General features: G+C 36.1%; 1 protein-coding gene across 1 annotated transcript; it reads right to left on the bottom strand.

Moving 5' to 3' along the window:
• Positions 1-4,187: 4,187 nt before the first annotated feature.
• LOC144440133 (DDB1- and CUL4-associated factor 8-like) lies at positions 4,188-20,086 on the bottom strand. The gene is made up of 12 exons (XM_078129398.1): positions 20,058-20,086; positions 18,607-19,503; positions 12,853-12,912; positions 12,023-12,103; positions 11,316-11,410; positions 10,815-10,922; positions 9,588-9,718; positions 8,615-8,722; positions 7,873-8,003; positions 7,368-7,487; positions 5,597-5,713; positions 4,188-4,840 (listed from the first exon to the last, which is right to left on the bottom strand). Exons 2-12 carry the CDS (start codon positions 19,417-19,419, stop codon positions 4,724-4,726), a joined length of 1,881 nt encoding a protein of 626 aa, XP_077985524.1. The 5' UTR covers positions 19,420-19,503; positions 20,058-20,086; the 3' UTR covers positions 4,188-4,723.
• Positions 20,087-20,115: the final 29 nt, after the last annotated feature.

Here is a 20,115-nt window from a genome sequence, read left to right as displayed (position 1 = left end):
TCACGTAATTCCCACAGAAAACAATCCTCTGAAAAGCTGACAGTCCACTTAACACATGGAGGAATTTGTTCTGTATAATTATGCAGTATTGTTTACAGCTAAAATGATGTTGGTTTGGTGTTTCACTCGTGGGACATTATATTTTTTGACACAAAGCTAGACATTTTTAACTCTAGACTACCAATAACAGAGACACAATAAACATAGCCGGATCCTTTGCCCAATCACATTGAATAGTGCTTAGCATTGCTATTTTTCTAATCTACAGTGCAGTAAAAACAGGCTTCTAATGAAAATGTTACACACTGGACTTGATGATTTTAATGGCTGCAATTGCTTATTTTCTAATTGATAAGCAACATATCAACTTGACTACTTCTACATTCCCACTGTGCATGGCACCTATGTAATTGTTTCTTTTTGTACTAGAAGTTGTCCGAGTGTGTGTAAAAAATATCATGTTACATGAGTGAAACACCAAGCCAACATCATTTTAGCTGTATCTATTTCCCGCCATCATTTTCCGGAGAAGCAAGTACAGTGGTACCTGTCAAATGTTGTAATGAACTCTGAAGTTATGTCTAGACTACATTGCAGTTGACTTCACTTGAGAATGAAATATCTCTGCAGATGTTTTAAAACCTTTTCCTCCATTGCGAGAATGTTTTAAGTGTGGTAACTACAGCTGCACCTGTCAAATGTTGTAAAATAAGAGCGATGACATAAAGTTAAACTCACACATCATGTCAAATCTGAACAGACTGCAGTTAACTTGGGCTTCTTTCGAAAATTTAGTATTTTTATCGTTTCTTTTCGTCCATCATGAATTTATTTTCTAGTGAGGTAACTACAGCAGCACCGATACAATGCTGTAAAGTACAAACACTTGGAAGTCATCTCTAACACTAACTCAAAGTCTTAGTTAACAGGTAAGACTGTCCAAGTGCAAATCGCTACAAATGTAAATACAATTTTTCAAACTGCAAATTAAATCAAAAAAATTATCTAATATAATTTGTTGCCAAAAACTACTAACATCCCAAAAAAACACGATAAAGTTTTAATCTGTAAGTGAAGATTGAAAATTATGGTTGCTATAGAAATCTATGATTTTTAATTTTGAGAATTACAAGAATAAATGATTGTATATTTTGTTTACAGCGGTAAGTATTGTAAAACAGTTTGTCTAAGTTTTATCACAATGTAGTCTAACATTAGGTTCGCATTTTGTATTTTTATGCCACTGTGTACTTTCATGAATAGTTAAATTATTCCATCAAAATGGTGACACATCATCTCCCCCACCCAATTTACACAAATACAATAAATTCTCAAAAATCACACATTTTGAAAATCTTGAGTCAAAATTCGACAAAGCAGTGCTGAACAAAGTCACATAAATACATGCTATTTATTCTGTAAATAAAACAAAAGAAAAATTCTCAAATGCAAGTATGACATATTAATCAACAAGAAGAAATTTACTTCTGGAAAGTTTACTGCAGGCTGAAAGATTTGTCCTGGTCTCTCTCGGTCAAGAAATGAGTACAGAGTAACTTAAGTGTTCACCACAACGTATTGTTCAGTCTACGCTTACATATAACACTAACCCTTAAATAAAGCCTGACACCCTATATATAGGGTGTAATTACATAGAGTTACAGAAACCAAGTCATTAAAGCCTGACACCCTATATAGGGTGTAATTACATAGAGTTACAGAAACCAAGTCATTAAAGCCTGACACCCTATATAGGGTGTAATTACATAGAGTTACAGAAACCAAGTCATTAAAGCCTGACACCCTATATTTTAGGGTGTTATTACAGAGTTACAGGAACTAAGTCGTTAATCCTGTTTTCCCAACTTGTAGATTTTTTTTATGTGCAAACAAATGCCCCCAGGAGAGAAAGGGGGTTAATAACTTATTGTCACATTTCTTTAAAAACTTCAAAATTGGTCAATATTGTAATTATTGACCTCTGACACTGACCATATCAGGATATGGTGACCCTATTCTGTTCATGAACTTATTTGCTAGACTGGTCAATAGTTATTTTTAAGTTATGGACAGTTCTAAATACTGATCACATTGATCTAAGCAATACATTTCATCTAATCTTGGTGGGGAGTCTGTAAGGTATGCCATGACAGGGCGCCCTCACACATTGGTTAACCCCTTATAGAGTAGACCAGTGCGGGTGGGGCAACATGGTTTATCTTACAGTCCAGGAAGTAAACCATCATAACCAGGTATTTTCATAAACACACTTAACTGCTTATCTTAAGTTAATGTAATTGTCCATCTAATACATATGCATGTCTCCAATGAGGTGGAGGTTGGCCAGTGTTAAAACAACAGTGGTGGATTAGAGTTTTAATTTGGTGTTTCTTAGTCTCGTTCCTATACTGTATAATTACCATTTACACCTCCACTCACAGTATAGTCAAAGTCGTTACTCTTGAAGTCCCGAGATGCACAAGATGCAATTTAAAATTCATACACAGTCATTAACATCATGTTAATCAATCACAAAATTCTAACCAATAACACAGTCCTCATAAAGTTAGTTTTTATTGGGGCAGTTATGTAATGTCCAAATATGATATATTTGTCCGCTCAGGATGCTACTTATACATTGTTGACATCAATATAACAGTTGGGGTTCACTGATTGGATGAACAACTTTTTGTGCTGATTAATGGACTTTGACCAGACGTGGTTTAGTTTTTACGTGATGTGAAATCATGAAATGACTCAAGAACTTGAAGTTTATGAAAATACCTTAATTTCTCCTTTAAAATTAATAAGATAAGTTTAGAGCAATTCATTGCTGATGTTTATCGATGGTTATACATTGATGATCTGCATATGAATAGTACAACAGTGTTGGGGATATTGTAGCTCACAGCTACAAGTTAAAAATGTAGTTTATACTGGCCTTGGGTAAATCCAAATAGACAAACTCTTATCAAAATTTGGGGAACATCAATAGAAAATTGAAAACACCATTTTCCAGTTACCCACATTGCAGCCACTTTCTAATGAAGATTCACACAAGGGCACCCCGGATGACTGAAAAAGAGTGCTAATATTTGGCAGCAAATGCCAATTACATGGTACTGCATTACACCATGTAAAACAACTCTATAACGTTACATCAGCTGAAACAAAATTAGCAGTACTTATTGGACTGGTTGGGACATGCCACCAACGTTTGCTATGAAACATTGTGAAATGATATCTTTTTCAAAAGAACCTGCATCTGAACAGCACCTCCCAGTGGCCAAACTATACAATCTTTTGTCTTTTCAATAACAGGAATACAGTATAGCGGGATGCATCAGTAAATGTATCGATTATCATTTCCTTGAATGAGGCATGTCCCCTTTAAATTATTATAAATTGAGAAGTGGTGAGGTATGCCCCTTAAGTGCATGGATATTTATAATATGTACGACATTCAACCTATGAAATTCATGAAATTTACTTATTTACAGGGGTTTGAATTTCTTAGGAGAGTTTAATACATCATTACTAGTCTGTAAGGTATGTGTCAGTGCGCTTTCACCCATCAGCTAACCCCTTTCAAAACAAAACAATTGAGGGCAGACTAACACGAGGTACCTTACAGTCTACAAATATAAATTTGTAAGGTAACCCATGTCAGGACGTCCTCACACATCAGCCAAACCCTTTCAGATCAAGACCACTGAGGGTGCAGGTATACAATGTATTTTCGACAATGTTCTGTTAGATAGTGACTTAGAAAAATATACAGATAATTATTTTAATACTACATAACTGTGGACATATAAATGACGTCTTTCGTTCAATGATGTAATCAGTAATTGTTATGCTTGATTTCTCTGCTGGCTTGAATTTGATAGTTATGACTGACTTCAATTTGCTTCAAGTTTCTGGCAATTAACGTTACTGTTCAGGAAGTGTAGATAACAGAGCATGTGAGCTATTAAAGACTTTTCTTTCTTTAGTGAACACTCCTGTGCAGCAAAACTTCCTACACCATGCAAGCCCCAACAAATATTCCCTTTCAACAAATACCCAGTAATTACCCACCCATCCCACCCAACAATGCCCCCTCCACATATTTCCAACCCATCCATCCTCTTGAAAACCCCTTTACAAATACCCAACTCATCCCACCCCATCCCATCCCAACCCATCCTGGCAATCTGATCCTGTTTACCAAATAACCACTCTCCAAATGATTTAGTACTGCGGCAGCAATTAACTCCCAGAAGAAAAGATTGCTATAAATTTTGTTAAGATCAAAGTTTTCATGATGGGTGTACCATATTTTGTTTTTACATGGGGAAGCAAATAGGTAGTTGTATCATGATCTCTTATTTACATGGGGCACATATTAATTAGGTGGTTTTACCATCTGCTGATTTTTCACATTGGAATAATAACGTAAATTTTATGATGGTGCACACTGGACAGCATCAGTTTCATGATGGTGTACACTGGACAGCATCAGTTTCATGATGGTGTACACTTGATAGCATCAGTTTCATGATGGTGCACACTGGACAGCATCAGTTTGATGATGGTGTACACTGGACAGCATCAGTTTCACAATGGTGCACACTGGACAGCATCAGTTTCATGATGGTGTACACTGGACAGCATCAGTTTTATGGTGGTGCACACTGGACAGCATCAGTTTTACGACGGTGCACACTGGACAGCATCAGTTTTATGATGGTGCACACTGGACAGCTTCAGATAGTTCTCCACTGTCACCAGACGCATCCGAGTCTTCTGAATCACTGCTTGAACTGTCATCACTATCTCTATCTCCTCTTTCACGAGCCTGCTGATCAACAACAAAATCTCTCTCAATATACTTTTCATCATCATATGTAACATGCTAATAACATTTATGGGTTGTTGGTAGCTCAGTGGGCGTCCCTCTTGCTAATATATGACACTGTACATGTTCAAACCTATCAATAGTCAGTTGGGTTCAATTAAAACAGCACAAGCCGGGTTTACAAACCATTTCCTCAAGTACATATAATCTATAGTATAATATTAATGTCAATACATGTCTTCTATAACATTACAATTACCTTCGGACATTGTTAGAACAGTTCATTACGCAGTATGAACTTCGACATCTTTTTGATATGTACATGTATGAAAAATTACATCACTGTATCATTTATACGTTATATCTTAATACCAGGTTTGAGTTCAGACAATTGTAAGTGATGGCTAAGTACGGTTCAGCAAGTAAGAAGACTGATGCTTCATTTGACACTACCATACTAACACAGCTTTTCACCAGGTACTCTGGTTTCGGTTTCCTCATGCTTTAATAATAAGTTATTTTGACAGTGCAGAACTGGTGACCATATTTTAAAGTATATGTTATCATTATTAAGAATTAAAAGTAACTTAAAGAGAGATTTTATCAGCTTGTGAATGTTTTGTGAAATGAGTGAACAATTTTAAACTGTGCTATTGACCAAAATTCTTAAGTAATGCAGACGTGAGTTGTCACCTGATATCACCTTGTAATCTGATGCTAATTTTACTTGAATATTTATCTGTGGTTGATCCTTACCTGGCGTCTGGCACGCCTTCGTAACTGATGCATTATATACCATAACATGTGACCATCAATCATGTCAGGTTCACCACGTCTCTCTTCCTCTCGTTTTCTCCGATTAGATCGCATTGTCTAAGTGAAAATGACAGATATATATAAAAATGTCACAATTATATATGTTGTGAAAGTTTCATCGTTTATAGTTATCAAGTTCATTCTCTCAGATTAAATTAAACAATACAAGTGCAAATGATAAAGCTATTACGCAAAATATCATGCGAGCATTTTCAGGGTGTTTTGCCATGTAATTTAGTCAGTGCTAATGCAGGTTTCTCCCACTTAAGATAATTTGTGTACATTTTCACAACGTACCTTCTATTGACCAAATACAGTCAATGTAGACATTAAACTCTTCTCTATATTGTATATATATTACACTGCCTGAGCTGTTGTACAAATATCAAAAATTCTGATTCTACTTAGCCAAATTTGATAAGTTTATTAAAGTGGTAAGCATATTCCAAGGCTTGAATTAGCATTGTACTAAGCATTGTATCTCGACTACCAAATTAGCAGGAGTCTAGCACATAGACTACTCAACATTGTATCTAGACTACCAAATTAGCAGTAGTCCAGGACAGAGACTACTAAACATTGTATCTAGACTACCAAATTAGCAGTGGTCCAGAGCACATACAGTACTAAACATTGTATCTAGACTACCAAATTAGTAGTAGTTCAGGACACATAGACTACGAAACATTGTATCTAGACTACCAAATTAGCAGTAGTCTAGGACAGAGACTACTCAACATTGTATCTAGACTACCAAATTAGCAGTAGTCCAGGGCATATAGACTACTAAACATTGTATCTAGATTACCAAATTAGCAGTGGTCCAGGGCACTTAGACTACTAAACATTGTATCTAGACTACCAAATTAGCAGTAGTCCAGGACACATAGACTACGAAACATTGTATCTAAACTACCAAATTAGCAGTAGTCTAGGACACATAGACTACTAAACATTGTATCTAGACTACCAAATTAGTAGTAGTCCAGGACAGAGACTACTAAACATTGTATCTAGACTACCAAATTAGCAGTAGTCCAGCACATATAAACTACTAAACATTGTATCTAGACTACCAAATTAGCAGTAGTCCAGGCCACATAGACTACTAAACATTGTATCTAGACTACCAAATTAGCAGTAGTCCATGGCACATAGACTACTAAACATTGTATCTAGACTACCAAATTAACAGTAGTCCAGGACACACAGACTACTAAACATTGTATCTAGACTACCAAATTAGCAGTAGTCAAGGGCATATACACTACTAAACATTGTATCTAGACTACCAAATTAGTAGGAGTCAAGGGCATATGGACTACTAAACATTGTATCTAGACTACCAAATTAGCAGTAGTCCAGCACATAGTCTACTAAACATTGTATCTAGACTACCAAATTAGCAGTAGTCAAGGGCATATAGACTACCATACAATTATAATGTGGTAGTCTGTTATTGGACCAATGGAAATCAATGAAAAATTGTAGCTGAGACAGTTTCCTTGGATAAATTTGACTACCAAAAGTTAAATTCAAGCCTTGTATTGCCATTATAGTGTATCACCTTTCTACCAGGTTTGAATGAAATAAAATCAGCTTGTCATGCTTTTATGGGATACAGAAACATACATGCAAAGATGTAAGGAAGGACACACACAGGGTCAGAACCCAGCCTATAGGCTATACTCTGAATAAGATATTTATTTACTTGTTTGAGGCCATCAAGATCAGTAGGTTCCTCTGCAGTAGGTGCCCATATCTTGACATCATGATCCAATCCACTGGTAGCCAACACTGAAACTGTTGGATGTGGTTCTAAACAGTTCACCTGCAAGTACAAACAATATATTTAAACAATAAATATATTATGTTCAGTGAAGCTATGATCACTTTAAAACTGGTTATCATATATTTTGTTTTAAAAGGTATGTTGTATTTTACATCAAGTAATCACTAAAACAATACATCTGATTTAGAGATTCTGTTTTTCCTTCAAGTTATTGTAGATTATTGCAAGAACTGTATATTCCTTGTACCTGTGATGTTTTCTGCTGCACTAGCACTTGCTCACATCATGAAAATATGATCACAGAGAACACTGCAATCATTCATGCAAATTTACGTACATGTATCACACTGGTAGTCACATGGTGTTCTGTTGTAATATTGAATTATGGTGTGTCAGGTAAAGATAACATTTTACTGTCACTTACCACGCCCCCTTCATCTCCTTCAAGGAACTGTACAACCCTCTCTGATGTCTTCTCCCACAGGTACACATGTCCACAATCACTTCCACTCACAACAAATTCACTTCGTGGACCAAAGAAATTTACCCCTTTCACTGGAAGATAGTATTATTACAGTACATTGTAACATTAGAATGTATTGGGTTGCCTTTATTATCTATCTTAATTTACCAGGAGAGGTGATACTATTTCCATGCTAGTTTATTTAGTGCAAAATTGTTTATTATTTTATTTCAAGCTAAAACCAGAATACTTACATTCATAGGATGTATGTACATACATACGTACATATGCATGTGTGTGTGTGTGTGTGTGTGTGTGTGTGTGTGTGTGTGTGTGTGTGTGTGTGTGTGTGTGTGTGTATGTATGTATGTATGTATGTATGTATGTATGTACATATGTAGGTAGGTAGGTAGGTAAGCACATGAATGTGCAAGTGTGTGCGTACATATGTACATGTGTATCTGTATGTGTGTGTGTTATGTGTGTGCACTGGTTTACAGAGTATTATCTCTTCTTCATCTATTTTCCAGTTTTTATTTTCTGCATGTTTTGACAAAGTAAGAAAATAGAACATGTATAATTGCTAAGAAGGTCATTAACCTTCCATAGAGTCAGAAGAAAGAGAGAAACACTCAAGTGACTCTTCTAGTGCAAAATCCTCACTAAAATGTTATTTATTTTGTTAATTTTGAAATTGTCTTACCTGTGGCATTATTTCTGTGTCCTTTGTACCTATGAATAAAATCAGCACCGTCGCTATGGGAACTGTCAAATAGGTAAATGTCTTCGTCATTGTAACTGGCTAAGATTTCTGTTGATAGAAATTAGAATAACAAAATTTGTACTTTTACTAAAGCTTTGCTATCCATAACGTAAGTTATCTTTTCTGATCAACAATATCTTCACTACAAATTGTTACAATACCAATAATTAGACAATAGACCTGTTGCCGGTTCCAAGATGCATTGCCCGGCTCAGGGGTTTGCACCTGCTACTCGGGGGTGGTCATCACCTGACTGTACCCTGGGTTCACCTGTAAAATCACTGTCTGTCATTGACGGTGTTTAGTCTTTGTTCTATAAATTCCTGATGAAAATGTTATTTCAAACGTTGTATAGACAAAACAAGACTAAATGTAACAACGTACATGTAAGCGACATCATCTCGTGCAATGCATCTTGGAACTGGAAAATCAACTATGTACATGTTACTTAGAAGTTGATTTCATTACTAGTGCAATAGCTGGTTGAAATTCTGATTTCATGAGGGTGCTGATTTTAGGTTGGAGACCAAAAATTGAATTTTACGCCTCTATTTAGTACATTCAATCTCTGTTTCATTCATTTTAGACTACCTGAAGAAGGCCACCTATGTGTGGTCGAAACGTTGGATATAATAAAGGAATTTTAATTAAACTGAAGACAAAGGGACTTGCTTTTTTTCAAACCCATCCAATACCGTCAACTAGAAAATTTGGGAAATTTACAGTCAGTCTTCAGCTCGTTCTCAAAGACTATTTTTTTTTTACTAATTACCAGACTAATACCTTGTGTCCATGTACAAGAAGGCATTTTAGTCACTCCTTATGTGTGTGTTTTTTATTTTCCAGCGAAAATAAAAATTTTTGCGGAACTTTCCAGGTTTATAGTATTACAACTGTAATATTTGATATCTACCTGTGCCATTGTAATTGTACACAAGGCAAGTCACATTGGGTCTGATGTCACTATCCACCAAATGCTGTGGACAGAATTTCTTCAACAGGCCATCATTTTCTTCCTCTGCTATTTTCCTTCTATCATAAACCCTGAGAAAAGAGAATGAACAAATAAGGTGATCAGTGGATACGACTTTGAATAAGGTGAGCAGTGGATAAGACGTCTTTGAACTGAATTGAACTGAATTGAAATTTATTCCACCAGAAAATGGAAACAGAATATAGATTCTTTGAAAGTAATACAGAACAGAATTCTGGTGAGGGCCATGGAAATAGTTACTGAGGAACTAATCAAAGTCCATGGACCAAACGTTCATGAAAATTAAGACTAATTTGGGGTACGAGATATAACAACAAAAATACATCTCCTGTGAATAGTGATGGAGATTATATCGGTGGAAAACTTAATAAATATACAGAAACTCTCTCAGTGTAGCAAATGAAATGAATAGAAATAAATAAAAAGTGGATACAGAAATGAAATGAATATCTTTAGTAAGTTACAACTCTAAATTTGTGGTATGTCACCGTTATCACCAAGTTCTTACCTTGCAGAATTATTGAACCTTTACAATGTTTGAATAGAGGTAAATTGTCAGCAGTATAAATACCGTACTGAGTGATCCATGCATTCTAGTCATTTTATCATCTTTCTCCCAACTCATACTTACTTTTGTGCAAACCAATACCCCTTGGGAGAAAGATGATTAAGTCCTGCATAAAGTAATCTAAGTTATACAGTTTTTCTTCTTGATAAATAGTGGCACATGTACCATAGTCTAGTCTCTACAATCACTATCCTCTCTCTGTATAGTCAAACTTACAAATTTTACCAAAAATCTAGCTAAAGCTTCTGCTGGGGAAAGGCTGAACAGTGCATGTCAGTAGTAATCCATCACAGACTAACACTAACAGGCAGTTGTAATTGGTTACTTTATTCTGACAGTTGCTCATTAATCTTCAATTAGTAAGGCCATGTTTGATTAAATCACGTGGGGACGCAATAACGTTGTAACATTGATATCAACGCTCCAATACCATTAAACTATCAGTGTCGGGATAAAAACAGAATGTTCTGCTAGAGTAACCAGTTTGACTATACAGTGGAAATGATTGTAGTGATCGTAATGAGTATAGGAAGCTAGATTAGTGGTACCGTATCTCACTACAGTTGTTGAGTCCTCACCTTACAAAGTGATCTCGTCCACCTACAGCAAATTCATGTGTATTGTTAGGGTTAATGAAAATAGAATACAGGGCTACTTTCTTGTCACCTTCCTTAGTGCTCACCAATCTACAAAAAAAACAAAAAACCATCAACACTGCAACAGTGAGGTGGGGCAAACATATCCATGGTACGAAGCATGGGTTTCAGCAGAGCAACGTAATACGTTATTACCAAATTTTTTAAACTTTCTAAAAGTGGCTAATTGAATTGACCAATGTATTTCTGCTATCTCCCATGATGCAATAGCCCACAGCAAAGATACCCTATAAATGCACAAGATTAACTTGATGTTTCTCTGAAATTGCAAGTAATTGTAGGTGATGTGAAATCATGAAATGACTCTCCAGAAGCCATGTTTTACGAAAATATCTATTTCCTGGAGTGGAGTTTCCCTGTAACTTTCCAATTGGATGTTATTTAATCTCCTGTTTTGTGTTTAATAAGTTGTTTTAACCTTACTTGGAGGGTTTATCTTCTCTCAGATCAATGCTATACACCAGAGAATCTTCACCACAAGATAGGAAATTAACAGCCGAGTCTGCCTCTATACCAAGCTATAATGAACATGCCAAGTCTAAATTTAAGTATGACATAAGGGGGGGGGGGGGGGGACTGTTAGGCTGAAGAGAATGGTTAAATATTCACATTTTCAGATTAACAGATTATTGTTATGTAATTGACATGTGAATAAAGTCTACATGTTATGTGGTGTTTAACTTTCAAATTTAATTGACCACTGCAATGGTACAAATGTTACAGGCCCACTTTTTGGCTCAGAGTTACAATCTAGCTGTGAAAGCAGTTGTCTGGCATTACAAAATATTGATCCAGAACACAAGGACCCTATGTAATTGCTTTGACTCTAATGATAATGTGAGGATGTGGGCTTGAATCCCTGGCCTTTAAATATCCATGTTTCAATCCCAGGTTCGCACATTAGTGGTATGCTTCTGCATCAGAGGAACCATGAGGATTATTCTGTTCTTGACCAACTTTTTCTACACCTGTAGACATTGAGGAAAGCAGCAGTGCTCTATGATTAACAAAGTAACCTGTACTATGTATACCTCCAAGGTACACACAGACAGGAAGTAGAGTGCCATCATGGCAAATTTTGGAAGGGCCTATTTGTGACTGGAATGGTCACGTAGTTTGTTTTCTCTTACCTTGTGAGCAGCTCCTCTATGCTGGACTAACTTCTTTGTACCTTTACACACACCAGTGCTTGACAAGTAACCAACTCTCACCTAATTAAATAATCAGACAAAAGAAAAACATATCAATAGGTATTTATGATTACATGTGCATTCATAGTTAGTGAGACTGAATAATAACCTCTTCAATGTTGATTCAATCCTGACATCTGTTTTTGTTTTTGTTTTTATTATGAATAAGTTCAGTATCATACTAAATGTGTTCTAAACTTGAGGTTAATGCCTACATCAGTCAAATTTTACTAGGCTAGCTCTGTATTCACTCCATGATGGCCTATTTACTGCACTATTATGTTACATATAGTTAGTTGTCATACTTCATAGAACTCTGAAACCAACTAGCTTGTGTACATGTAGGAGGTACGACAGCTAACGATGTAACCCAACAGTGCAATAAACAGACTAACTCAACGAAATTTTTTTTATCCTTTTTCAATGTTTATGGCAAAGTTGATCGTATTTCTACCACTAAAAATACTTTCATCAAATTAAGAAAGGTTTTGAACTCGACATGTACATGTATGGTCTTGTTTCTTGTTTTTTAAAAATTAGCTGTATCTTGTTTTACCACTTGTCTATATGCTGCAATGCACAGCCATTTCATTTTCCCTAATCTGTGGTGTAATTCTGCAATGCTTCTCTCTGAAATTGTCACATTGTGATTAACTCAATTCACGGCGATGACATATTGAAGATGTATAATCTCACTGTCACCATAGCAACACTTTGCTAATTACTCTACTTCTGATGTTTCCATGTATAATCTAAATACAAATACTCACCTGACCATCTCTTGCACAACTAACTATAGTTGTATCTCCACTGTGTGGCATGAATTTGGCCTGGTGAAAAAAAAACAGAATTTTATATTTTAACATTAGGATAAAATTCAGAAATCTAAATCTTTTGGCATACATGTAGTACATGTACATTGTATGCCAAGTACATGAAATACTTTAGTCATATGTACATGAATGTATGTTAGGGCTGTATTTATTTTAGAGTAAAGGTTCTGTGGAAATAATTCCTGCTAACATACATTGGACATGTACTGCTAAACCAGAGTGACTACATGTTGTATAAGTTTCAATTAGGAGGCACAATGTTTCTTACATCTCACTCAACAAATTACATGAACAAAATACAGACACTGATAGCACACAGGTATGTAAAAATGATCCATTTTATCTCACTGTGAACATAAATCAACACCACTATTGAATGAGACAAGGAAGATCAAACACACAGTCAACTGTTTGTGTTCCCAGTTAGATACAGTGTTACATTTTATGTTCTTCTTCCCAGTTAAAGTGTTACATTTTATGTTCTTGTTCCCAGTTACATACAATGCAACCTTTTATGTTCTTGTTCTCTGTTACAGTGTAACATTCTTGTTCTCAGTTAGATACTGTGTAACATTTTATGTTCTTCTCAGTTAGATAGTGTAGCATTTTATGTTCTTGTTCTTAGTTAGATACAGTGTAACATTTTATGTTCTTATTGCCAGTTCAATAAAGTGTAACATTTTATGTTCTTGTTCCTAGTTACATTTTGTAGATACAGTGTTACTAACATTTTATGTTCTAGAGCATTATCAATTTTGTCATGCATCAAAATAAACCCTACAGTAACTGGAATAACTGGATGTGTCATCATTGTAAGGTATGAAGTTATTTGTCATGATAATTTAATCAAAATCTTTAATTATGCAAACAAGTATACATTTACATTTGTATGATGTACTTAATAAAGAGTCATGTTTCAAACCCTGGTCATTGCAATAGTGTTATCTTAATATGGATTACTTAAAGGATCATTCTCTTGCTGCGGACAAACTTTTTCAATGTCTGTGCCAAACAACCACTATACTCACAGTACAGTATTTTTACTGTACACCAAGCCTTTGAAAAAAGTTGTTTTGTACAGCTGAAATGTTGGGTATTTAAATAAACACTGATTTTTCAAAGTAAATCTTGGCGTTGTCTCCTTGAACAGAATAATTAAGTTAGACTCATGTCAAGTCCCAGCATTGAAATTTCCTTGTTGTAAGATAAGATAAGATAAGCTAAGGCAAGGCAAGGCAAGGCAAGGCAAGGCAAGGCAAGGCAAGGCAAGGCAAGGCAAGGCAAGGCGAGAGGAGAGGAGAGGAGAGGAGAGGAGAGGAGAGGAGAAGAGAAGAGAAGAGAAGAGAAGAGAAGAGAAGAGAAGAGAAGAGAAGAGAAGAGAAGAGAAGACAAGAGAAGAGAAGAGAAGAGAAGAGAAGACAAGGCAAGACAAGGCTGGGTAAGGTAAGTTATATGTAAGGTAAGGTAAGGTAAGGTAAGGTAAGAGAAGAGAAGGCAAGGCAAGGCAAGGCTGGGTAAGGTAAGGTATATGTAAGGTAAGGTAAGAGAAGAGAAGAGAAGGCAAGGCAAGGTAAGACAAGACAAGACAAGACATATGATATAAGATAGGATAAGATATATGTAGCTTTGTTACAACCATATAGAAAATTGACAATTCTATTTGGGTATATAAGTGTAATAAACTACAATGAAATAGGCTAATGTTAGAAGTTTATAAGTAAAACAATTTTCTTTATTAAATATTAAATTACTGTTCATAGTTCAGAAAGTAAACATATACTGCATGGCTGGGCAAAGAATGATGGACATATCAACATGTACACATGATAACAGCTGAGTGGCTTAGTTATGACACCTACATTATGTTGATGGCTTTACATCTATTTTTAGATCTATCAAATTCACAACATAGTAACTTAACACTAGTAGGTACTTGCACTATTTCTCTAAAAATGTTTTTATATGTTTTTGGTTGTAAGAAGAGTCAGCCATATCATAACATAGTAAACTTTCTGTTCCTTATAAATTAATCTCAAGTTTTGGAGAGACCCTGGTAATATCTCTGAAGCCACGAAAATTTTTGGAAACATGTACAATGCATAGACATACATATGTAACATACGGTATATACATATACATGTATGTATGTACTTGGATACTAATCTGTAGAATCACTTATTCGTACCCCAAAGGCATGTTTATTTTGCACATTTATCATGTACAATGTACATGTAAGACTTCAAATTTTGTACTACACTGTTATTTAATTCTCTGTACCAGCAATACCATGGTTTTACTTTACACTATGTAATTTCATGCATTCTACATACATTGTATCCATGTACAGTGATGCATGTGTGGCTATATCCATGTGTAGCACATTGAACTGAAAGTCACGGTGTCAACTAAGAAATCATGTCATGTTCAAGGGCATTTCAGTGGTGAAATTCTCTTTAAGGTCACAAGAAATTTATAACCAAGTAAATTTTAATGATGGGTTTAATCTCCTTTCTACCGGGGTGGGGGTGGGGGTGGGGGAGGGGGGTAGTATTTTGTTTGTACACAAAAAAAGTACAAGTTGGGAAAGACAAGAATCAATTTAATCCTTATTAAACACCAAGCCTACATCATTTTAGCTGTAATGTCACATGAGTGAAACACCAAGCCTACATCATTCTAGCTGTAATGTCCCATAAGTGAAACACCAAGCCTACATCATTTTAGCTGTAATGTCCGACGAGTGAAACACCAAGCCTACATCATTTTAGCTGTAATGTCCCATGAGTGAAACACCACGCCTGCATCATTCTAGCTGTAATGTCCCATAAGTGAAACACCAAGCCTACATCATTTTAGCTGTAATGTCCCATAAGTGAAACACCAAGCCTACATCATTTTAGCTGTAATGTCCCATAAGTGAAACACCAAGCCTACATCATTTTAGCTGTAATGTCCCATGAGTGAAACACCAAGCCTACATCATTCTAGCTGTAATGTCCCATGAGTGAAACACTAAGCCTACATCATTTTAGCTGTAATGTCCCATAAGTGAAACACCAAGCCTACATCATTTTAGCTGTAATGTCCTATGAGTGAAACACCAAGCCTACATCATTTTAGCTGTAATGTCCCATGAGTGAAACACCAAGCCTACATCATTTTAGCCGTAATGTCCCATGAGTGAAACACTAAGCCTACATCATTTTAGCTGTAATGTCCCATAAGTGAAACACCAAGCCTACATCATTTTAGCTGTAATGTCCCATAAGTGAAACACCAAGCCTACATCATTCTAGCTGTAATGTCCCATGAGTGAAACACCAAGCCTACATCATTCTAGCTGTATTTGTCATCTCAGTAGCGCTGTCAACGTATTAATCAATTGCAAATAATGTAGAGTGATCACATATTTACAATTTTTTCTTTTCAATGCTATTGAGGTCAAAACAAAATCTATAAATCTAAATTTGACTTCCTTGTTTTATGACCTGAAGTCATAAAAGGGACATGGTATGCAATTTTTAAATATTTTTCGTTATTTTTGTTTCAAAATAAAAGTTTCTTTATATTTTACCGTGTAATGTCCTATGTCTAGCAGTCACTGTCAAAACTCTTAAACTATTAATTGATTTGTTACGCTGTACTGGATTCTCACACAATCACTATGTTATGAGTTTTGACGGTGACTACTAGACATTAAGCAAAAAAAAAAAATTATTGTTTCTGGTCAGTGCACGCATTACTTAAATCCCTCAGTCTGTTTTTTTGCATGTTTGTCTAGCCCATACAGTCTGCAGATCTAGGGAAACAAAAATAACTCTCCCTACTTAAGTGATGACAACTGCAGAGCCAATCATAAACAAGCAAATGACATCTGCCCCACATACACACTTGCTCTAAAGTACTAAATAAAAAGAACAGTAACTGCCATAAATCATACACTGGGTGACAGGTTTGTTGCCATTTAACAAAAAAAAAAAAAATTGCGTCGTTGTACCACTTTAGACAGAAGGTTCTGACCAGAAACAATTCTTTTTGGGGCCTTTGACAAGTAAATGAAGTATTACACTGGTAGTTGAGCCTTCAGCTTTCTCAGATAAACACAAACTAAAACTATTATGACAGCGTGTTGATACAATAGTGATAAGCTATTGAATGGAAGTTGATTTAATTATAGTCTCAGTAGGGAGGCTGTCACAGAGTTTTATGGAGAGTTCAATGAACTTGCCACAGTGCACATGTACTCTTTTGGGACTTCCAATGTTTACACTATATTGATCACTGTGATTACAGTCACATAACAGAGGAACTGCTATCACCCACTTGTCTAATCTACCACATTGAATAACAATAGATTTAGTTTGCACCTATCTTAGTAAGCCAAGGCTAGATTACCGACGTTGAACAGTAAGTAATAAAACATATAAATAACATTTTATTTGGAAACAAAAATAACCAAAAGTATTTTGAAGAAGATGCAGGCAATGTCCCTACTTTTCAGAATTTGTAGTTGTTTTTTGAATTGAAGGGTCAGTGTTGCCTATGTTGTGATGAATTTGAAATACATGTAAACATATTCTTATTTAATAAAACAACATCACATGATAAACACCCTCCACCCACAAGGAATGTACAAATGAACCTTACACAATAGGTACATTGTATATGTTTACATACAGTCATAGTGGCAGAAATTGTTGCATGTCATACGATATCAACAATTATATATACACATGTCCATGTATATTGTACTTCTAGTATGAACACTACATGTACAAATACTTCACAGTTTGGGAATGACTGGCATTGGCTCTCCTTGGGGTGCATAGTAATGACACCCCCTTCCCTCAAAAGCAACGCCTGATCTTACAGCCTAAGATACAAGTTATTATGCAGAAATCCAAAACTTCAGCAGTGCTGCAGCCAGCCTTTTGAAAGAGTGGGACATACATGTAGTGTCCCGAGACTTTCATTTCTCTGGGTCATCATAAATTTTTTGGGGACATTATAAAAAAGCGCCAATGGCATTGTAGCACAACTGTACAGTTTTAAAAATATTTACCCACATGCTGAACCATGCAAGATATTTGCAGAATGATTAATATGCAGTTGCCTATCGAACCCTATTGTTATCTATGCAATATACACAATCATTTGGCTGTTGCTATAGGCGTGGTCATGTTGCTAAACATATTTGCATACAATTTTAGTGTGGGTCATCTATGACCCGTCACTTCCAAAATTGTGGGTGAGGTCCAAAAAATGTGTGTCAAATGACCCAAAAACCCCCTCTGGCTGCAATACTGCTTCAGTACACAGTCTAGTTCCTATACGACTGGTTACGATTACTATGATCATCTCAACTCAATTATACGGAAAGTCGTTATTCTGGCACAAAAATCTGTGCAACCCCCGACTGTGTTTGTATAAACATGATCACGTCTCCATGTGATTTCGGTTCGGTTAATGAGCAATTGTCTAAAGGAACTAACCAATTGCAACTGCCTGTCAATTTGTGATGGATTACTACTGACATGCATCATTTACCCTTTGCCCAGCAGGGGGTAGCACAGATTTCTGTGCTAGAATAAAGACTTTCCCTATACATGAGTGGAGATGATCATAGTAATCGTAATGCGTCATATAGTAAGTACACTAGTACACAGTAAACTGACATGTACATATACATACCTGAAATACGTTACTTTTGTGGCCACTTTGGTATATAAGACTGGGTTTGTTTCGAGCCCATTCCCACAGTACGATTTCTAGATCATCACTCCCAGTGGCTAGTAAGTTCCCATTTTGGTTAAAATGTAGAGTATTCACACAACCTTGGTGATAATCCAGAGTATGTTGTCTTTTAAGTCTTTCCACAAATCCTACACTGGCCCCAGCTCTCCAATTATAGCTGTATATGTTCTTGCCATGTCCCAATTCACGTCCTTGTATGTAAGACAGCGGATTCCATCCCCGAGGAATCGGTTTCAAATCTGCTTCATTTTCTTCTTCAGATTCACTTTCACTCTGTGGGCCACTCCTTGTGTCACTGTGTGTATCACTCTGTTTATCATCATCATTATCTGTATCATCATCACTATCTAAGTCACTGTCTCTACGTTTCTTGGCAGATTTTTTTGTTTTTTCTTCTTCTGTCAGTCCCATTTCTACATCTGGTACCGCATCAGCTGCAGTCCTATTCTCTGTGCTTTCTGTTTTTTCATCATCGTTTCCACTTTCAACATCATCACCAGAACCCCCCTCAATCGGATCCGAAACACTGTCATCAGGCGACTTTGAACCTTCTGGTGCAGACTTCACATTTGGATTTTTGTCATTGCTTTCCGTTTCCGTTTTGTTTGTTGTTGAATCATGACAATTGTCTGTAGTTTGTTCAGTGTTGGAGTCATTTTTATAATTTTCAACTTCCATGTGGTTGTTATCCGTGTGGTTTTCGGGGCAGCTAAGTGCCGCCGTTTCCTCATCTGTTCCCGAGTCAGCCATCTTGTATAGTCGTCAAAATTGATGACGCCGTGATTCCTGTTCAAGCTCGACGTTCAACTTCCGCTTACGAACCAAACCGTACACCTGAAGGGTAGACAGAGTTTTGTTGCATTAGCATACTAACTGCAAGCGAGAGAACGAATAGAGGAAATGATTGCAGTCCCGGAAAATTCTCTCCGCTCACGCAAGTTTTATCTGCGCCACAAATAAACTCACGGAGCTCGGGTTCATGACCTTTCGAACTGATTGAGTTGAGACCCATTGGAATGAAATGTCTTTCACGTACGAATAAATATTTCTTGTAAATTTTCAGAAATACATCTACATGAGTTGGTGAGTCTATATATGAATCTCTAATAGTCTGTGCAACGAAAATATTTGTCTATTCTGATTTTCCAAGTTTCTTGTGTTCACATAATTTGTACGCGAAATTCCCACGACTTCGCCATTTTGAATAACATATAAACACTTCTCTACTCTCTAGTCAAAATACACATCATTGTTCTTTATAAGCAGGCACATATTGAGTAATTACCTTCACATATTCAAACACAGATTTTTAGATTTGTAATAAAGTTCTATGACATTCAAATACACCCAATAATAAGATAAATACGCGATGCTTTCCTTCTACCTACCTGTTTTGCATCTTTCTCCTGTCTGTTTATGCTGCATAAATTACAAGCTGGCCATTCA

This window comes from Glandiceps talaboti, chromosome 9 (assembly GCF_964340395.1).
Source record: "Glandiceps talaboti chromosome 9, keGlaTala1.1, whole genome shotgun sequence".
Lineage (NCBI taxonomy): Eukaryota > Metazoa > Hemichordata > Enteropneusta > Spengelidae > Glandiceps > Glandiceps talaboti.
Note: the sequence above shows the minus strand (reverse complement) of the source record. Positions and strands in the feature narration are given on the sequence as shown.